Raw genomic sequence first — 6,611 nt, 5'->3', positions numbered from 1 at the left:
ACTAGTGTTCTTTCCTATTATGTTGCCTTGACACTTGATGGATAGATTGTAGGTTTTTCCTGATTTTTCTACTATGTATGTAGTATTGGTTGCAAAGCTCTTTATGTCCATGTATATCGTGTAGATCTACAAACAATTGTCGATCTTAGTAGTTCTTTTCTATTGATAAACTAAACCACCCAATTTCTATTGTTTTGATAATACAATATATTGTTATTACTATGCCAACATTGACTCCACAAATATGTTTAATGAATACTCCCTCTGTCCGGAATTACTTGTCGCATATATGGATAAAAATGAATGTATCTAGAACTAAAATACATCTCGGTACATCTATTTCTCTGACAAGTATTTCCAGGTGGAGGGAGTATTAATTATGACCTATATATTGGCCATGCTGCAATGTTCATATCTTAGCCTTATATTTGGATACAATTTATTGCTTGCATTAATCATTGGCTGTGGCATAAATTTTGCATGCTCCTCATGGCTTTAAATTCTGATGGTCGTAGCTACTTTGCTGATTGAGTTTTATATCTCAGTAGGAACAAAACAGATTCGTGTACTTTTTCACCTACTAAAGTTCTAAGGAAGACGACTTCTGAAGTCAAAGGTATTTCTTGAATCCATTCATCTAGTAATGTTTATATGAAGCAAACATCAGGCTTGCGTGAGACGGAGATGTCGAGAGTAGGGATCTGAATTTTGAAATTTCAAAGCTGCCCCTGTTCGCTTGCTCATGCCCACCGCGGGTGACGGGCGAACTCTAGCCCCCTCCCCATCCTCCTCTCCTACCGCCTCTGCCAGCGTGGTCCACTGGGGCCTTGCCTGAGCGGTGCTGGCTACAACCGGCAGGTCTTTCCCTAGGCACTTGGCGGGGCTCCTTCTTGCGGTAGTGTGGCTCGGCCAGCGATGGTCTGGATCGGCGGGGTGGTTCCCACAGTCCTCGGGTGCCTTAGGGGCGGTGGCGCGGCCGTTGGCTACGGGATGGCACGGTGGTGCAGGAGCTCGACCGATGGCACCTGCTAGGCCCAGATCTGGGCCCCTTGGGCCCCATCTGGGTTTGGGTGGGCATGCGGCTCTCTGCACGGCAGCAAACTCCCTGGAGGTGGAGATGGGGCGGCGGCGGGATCTTGGCAGCGGTGTTGGCAACCGACATGCTGCAACATGGTAGGGGTACTTCACGAGCCCATCTGGGATGGACCGGGCCAGTAGGGGCCCGGTTTGTCCTGGTTGCCACATCCGATTGGTTTTTTGCATCGGTGGTGGAGGTAGTCCCCTCCCACTTAGCTGAGTTGTTGGTCCCCCGGGTCCGTTGTTCCCTCTTTCTTCCTCTAGGCCTCATGTCGGTGGCCCTAGTTTGGCGATGAGGTTCATTCAAGGCCGTGGTGGTGCATGCTAGTGGATGGCAGGATTGGTGGAGAACTCGGGTTCTCCGGGCTGGTGGGGATTTTTGGGTCGGGAGAAATCCCTGTCGGTTCCTTTTATGTGCGGTTTTAACTGCTACCTTCAGTTCTACATAGGGGAATAACATTCTTTTTGATGATAACAGATTACCATGGGCGGAGAGTGGCTGCAGTACAATAGTGGTGTGCACAATGAGTTTGACCTCTTCATGACAAGCAAACACAACCACCTATTCCAGGACAACCATAGTGATGAGATGGATGGCCTGCTTGAAGCCACTACTGTTGTGGGCAACACTGATAATGCCAACATTGTTGCTGTAGACCACGGCAACAATGATGGAGAGACACATAGTGAGCAGAGAATGGCCACAAGGCGTGCCATTTATCACCGTCTATGCAGTGAACAAATCCAACAACTTGAAGCGTACAATACATACTCAATCTATGTTCCTTACCTAGCAAAGATGTGCACTAATCCATTTTCATTAACATGACCTATAGTGTGTTTCGGGACTGCCCTTATCCAGATGAGAAACTCCAGAAGGACCTTAGCGAGAGGCTTGGCATGAGTGCCCAGCAGGTCAAGTTTTGGTTCCAAAACAAACGCACCTTCAGTAAGGTACATACCATTCTTTTCCACAATTAATTACATACGGGTCACCTACGATATGCAGTTATATGCACACTTTGTTGTTAAATAGTACAAACTCGACTGAACATCGTAGCATTGTTCGTCATTGGATCATATAATATACTATTGTATTCCCCCTCATGAACATGGCATCATACACTGGTAACCACTAATTAAAATGATGCATACCTGAAATTAATAAATGTAGGGCAAGATGCAGCGGCGGGAGACCCAAAATCGTTGGGTAGAAAATGAGAGGCTGAAGACTGAACGTCAAGCCATCATGTTGGCTATGCAAAACAAGACTTGCCTCAAATGTAGAGGGGTTATGGTACAAACTCAGGATACCTCGGAGCACCAACGCCTATACACCGAGAATATGAGGCTCAAGGAAGAACTCCTACATGCCACTGCCTATCTTAAAGAAGGTCTTCGTCAAAATGGCATGTCGCTCCCATAGGGCCGCAACTGACCATACCATCTTCGATCTTAGCCAACGTTAATCTTCCGCATGAACTATGGTTTTACTTGGTTCCTTAGCTAGCGAATAACGTGCCATGTTACATGTGTATGTACATTACTTGGTCGCTTGTTTATTTATTTCCATAGGCTCTCATGGTTGCTACGTGGGATGTCACGAGATATGGCAATCATGGAAGCAATGTAGGGGCAGTAGGATGAGCGGCTTTGGCATGTCATTGCCGTGAAGCTCGGTCCAATACCCGTCTTTGTCTCTTTGCGTTTGTAACAAAACAGACCAAGTAGATGCCAATAAATAGAGAAAAACAAACGTGCAAGTTGCAAGTTGAATGTTGCACAATAACATCGTGTGTGTGTCCTAACATTTTGTGGTGTGAGTATGCCATTCACGAGATACCTCTACCATCGATGTTTTTCGGCAACATAAGCATTCATCATCTTCTGGATCCATGGCTGGTCCTCGTGCACTCCTCGGTGCATGCACCTGTAGAGTCATGCATAGAGCATGATGAGGGGGATCCTAAGCTACAAGTAGTTCAATACTTGGTGAAGGAGTCCATGGGATCCTCTTGGGCCCGGTGGTCTCCCGCATGAATTGCGGCAAATGGGAAATTTCATCACATGTGATTAAGCAAGTGCAGTGCTTTTCATGTCCATGGAGCACAACCTAATTAGAGAGCAGAAAGATAGGAGCGCACTAGCGGTGAACCTCTGGTGTGTGACACCATAGATGATGTGCATAGTGGTGGCCAACAACAATGTCAAGAATGTGTCAGATGATGCGAAGACCATGTGAATGGGAGATGAGTGCATTCAAGAGAGAAAGGCACAAGAGTAAAGAGCTCGAGATCATGGCATCCAAGGATGGTGAGTTTGTTTAATACATTGCAATGCTCTTGTCTGGTCTCGTCATTGACCTAGATGTGCTTTGGATGACATATCCATTTAAAAGTTCAAGTAGTTCCTATGCATAATTTCCCATGGTAAGTGCATGTGGTCACCTCGCTTGAGACAATCATGGACCTCAAGACCCTCTAAATGGAGAAGATCATAGGTCTGTTGCTTTCCATTCAGCAGAGCTATGCCATATGGATGGAAACCTTTACTGCTAATGGAGAAAGAGTGGTAGGCATGATAGGGACGTCGCAATCACCTTGACGAAAAATCCTGAGATGGAGACAAGTGAAAGGGCAAGCTGAAGCCCAAGCCGTCATCTGGTGATATCAGTAGCCAAAAAAGTCATAGTGGTGGCAACATTGATAAAACTGACAAAGTTGAGTTACCGGGCAAGGGTTGGTGCCACGAAAAATGGCGTACTTGCCCACCTGGCGAAAGAGTTCACAAACCTCGTGACGAACGACATGGCGAGACCAACCTGCTGGCTCAAGAGGACACGCCGCACTACTTCTAGCGATGATCGGGGACAATGCACTCATGTTAGAGGCTTAGAGCTGGTGCCCATGGGCTCTCACACGAGGATGAGAGGCCCCTTGGACCTTCTTATCTTTGGTGGCTTATATGGAAACAAGTCGCACAAAAAATGGAGATTAGCCATTGAAAATTGCAACATTTTTGTGATTATTTTCGTTTGGTGCGAGCATCGGTGTATACCTTGGTATGACCTGGTTTGGTCAAACTAGCTGCGAGCATCGGTGTGTACCTTGGTATGACCTGGTTTGGTAAAACTAGCTCTCTACTTGCACTTTGTACTTTGCACTAACTTAAAGATTTTGTAGTTTGAACATATTGTTTCTATACGACATCATATTGAGATGATCCAAAAGGTAAAGTTGATCAACTCGATAGGGTGGACAACTTTAATGTGGATAGTTTCTACATTTGAGATCATATAGATGGCAGTCCTTCAACATTCCCAAATGGAGCTACCACTTGTCACTTTTCTCCAAGGTGGCGACAAAGGTTAAATGTTCTTGGGAGATCAAAACCACCTAAAAAACCGAAAATATATATTAAAACATAACGGTTAGCATATATTGTCAACTAGACCATGACAGCGTGTATTGCCACACCCGTCCATTTCTTTGATGGAATGATACAAAGTTTGTAAATACATATAGACTTGAGAAATGGAAGTTAAATGTTGTTTTTTGTGGACGGTATAATGTGAAAAAATCAATATGTCCATATATTTGTGGGAAAATTCAATTACGTTATAAACATGTTCCATGATGAGCTAAGAACATGGGACATATAACAACATGGCCAAATAAAGACATTGTACAGCAATGCGTATAATTTGCTCATCACACACGATCACATATATTTTGATCATTGTTGGCTTTTAAAATTGTCCCCGTGTCAGGCCTTTAAAACCAGTCGTGGATAGCTCAAAATAGGGAGCAATGGTTCCTCTGCAAAATGCAAGATGGTTCTACGTATATGAAAAGATGTTGCATTTCTTTTTCAAAAGAAAAATATGTTGCATCATAGTTACCATTATAATCAAGCTATAAAATTCGTGGAATGGTACCAGTGTGCCAAATATTCCAAGCTACAAGCGGACGAATCAAGTCCTTAATGAATTAAGAAATCATTTGCATTTACTATTTTCCGACATGGTTTACATATGCTTTGTTTGTAAAGTTACAACATTTCAAGCTAGAACTTGTCTTGATGATCATAAAATTTCTGACAAAGTGAAGCAAACTTTCGAAACTTTAGCATAAAACCAACTTTCCAAATGCATCTGGAGATGTGCAAAAAGTAGAGGTAAGAAATAGAAGAAAATAAAATGATAGTAGGACATCATGAATATTAGCTTTGGTCTATATAATATTGGTTATATTTTGCATTAACCCACAGTCATAATAGATAAGGGAAGATATCGCATTACATATGTTTAGAGGAAGATATAGGAGTGCACCATATCTGAATTACCCCCTGCATCAATGCGACCTATTTTTTCACAAATAGGAGTAAGACACCGTTCATATATAAAGTAGAATTTGTCTTGTGGAATTTTCCTTGTCGCATTCAATCTAAATGAAGGGCAAACTTATGTGCATGCAAAGAAGTAGGCCCAACACAGTAAGTAAGCTGCAATACAATGATATCTCAACAAAAGCTTACCTTTTTCAAGCTACATCTTGTCTAGATGCTCATAAAGTTTCTGACAAAGTGAAGCAAACTTTTGAAATTTTATCATAAAACCAGTTTACCAAATGTACATGGAGATGTGTCTTGATAACCCACAAGTATAGGGGATCGCAACAGTTTTCGATAAGTAAGAGTGTCGAACCCAACAAGGAGCTAAAGGTAGAACAAATATTCCCTCAAGTTCTATCGACCACCGATACAAGTCTACGCACGCTTGACGTTCGCTTTACCTAGAACAAGTATGAAACTAGAAGTACTTTGTAGGTGTTTTCGAAAAGGCTTGCAAGAAAGTAAAGAGCAGGAAAATAAAACTAGGGGCTGTTAAGGTAAAGAAGCAACTAAAGTAAATATAGAGAGTGTGGAAAAGTGGTGGTAGGAGTTGCCAAATTGCCCCTTAAGAAATTGACTACTTTACTAGACCGATAGCAAGTATTATGTGGGAGAGGCCACTTCTAGCATGTCATCCCTTACTTGGAATTCTATGCACTTATGATTGGAACTATTAGCAAGCATCCGCAACTACTATTGTTCATTAAGGTAAAACACAACCATAGCATTAAGATATATTGGTCCCCCTTCAATCCCGTATGCATCAATTTCTATGCTAGGTTGAAGCTTCTGTCACTCTTGCCCTCCAATACATAGTCCTATCAACATACAACTAACCCTATGGTGTGATCCACGCGCGCGCTCATATGATGGGCACCGAAGCACAGCAACATAACTAAAGTAAATTAAATCAATCATAGCAATTCATCAACCACTGACGATAGGACAATGAAAATCTACTCAGACATCATACGATGGCAACACATCATTGGATAATAATATGAAGCATAAAGCACCATGTTCAAGTAGAGGGTACAGCGGGTTGCGGGAGAGTGGACCGCTGTAGATAGAGGGGGGAAGGTGATGGAGATGTTGGTGAAGATGGCGGATGTGTTGGTGAAGATCGCGGTGATGATGATGAT

General features: G+C 43.0%; 1 protein-coding gene across 1 annotated transcript; it reads left to right on the top strand.

Annotated features, from left to right (window-relative positions):
* Nucleotides 1–1,561: 1,561 nt before the first annotated feature.
* Nucleotides 1,562–2,806, top strand: LOC147978705 (homeobox-leucine zipper protein ROC5-like). Its single transcript, XM_087516655.1, has 3 exons — nucleotides 1,562–1,836; nucleotides 1,914–2,031; nucleotides 2,252–2,806. Exons 1-3 carry the CDS (start codon nucleotides 1,562–1,564, stop codon nucleotides 2,501–2,503), a joined length of 645 nt encoding a protein of 214 aa, XP_087372781.1. The 3' UTR covers nucleotides 2,504–2,806.
* Nucleotides 2,807–6,611: the final 3,805 nt, after the last annotated feature.

The sequence above is a fragment of the Triticum urartu genome, chromosome 3A, assembly GCF_056163025.1.
Source record: "Triticum urartu cultivar PI428250 chromosome 3A, HENAU_Tu73, whole genome shotgun sequence".
Taxonomy (NCBI): Eukaryota; Viridiplantae; Streptophyta; class Magnoliopsida; order Poales; family Poaceae; genus Triticum; species Triticum urartu.
The sequence above is the reverse complement of the archived record's forward strand: the minus strand, read 5'-3'. Positions and strand labels throughout refer to the sequence as shown.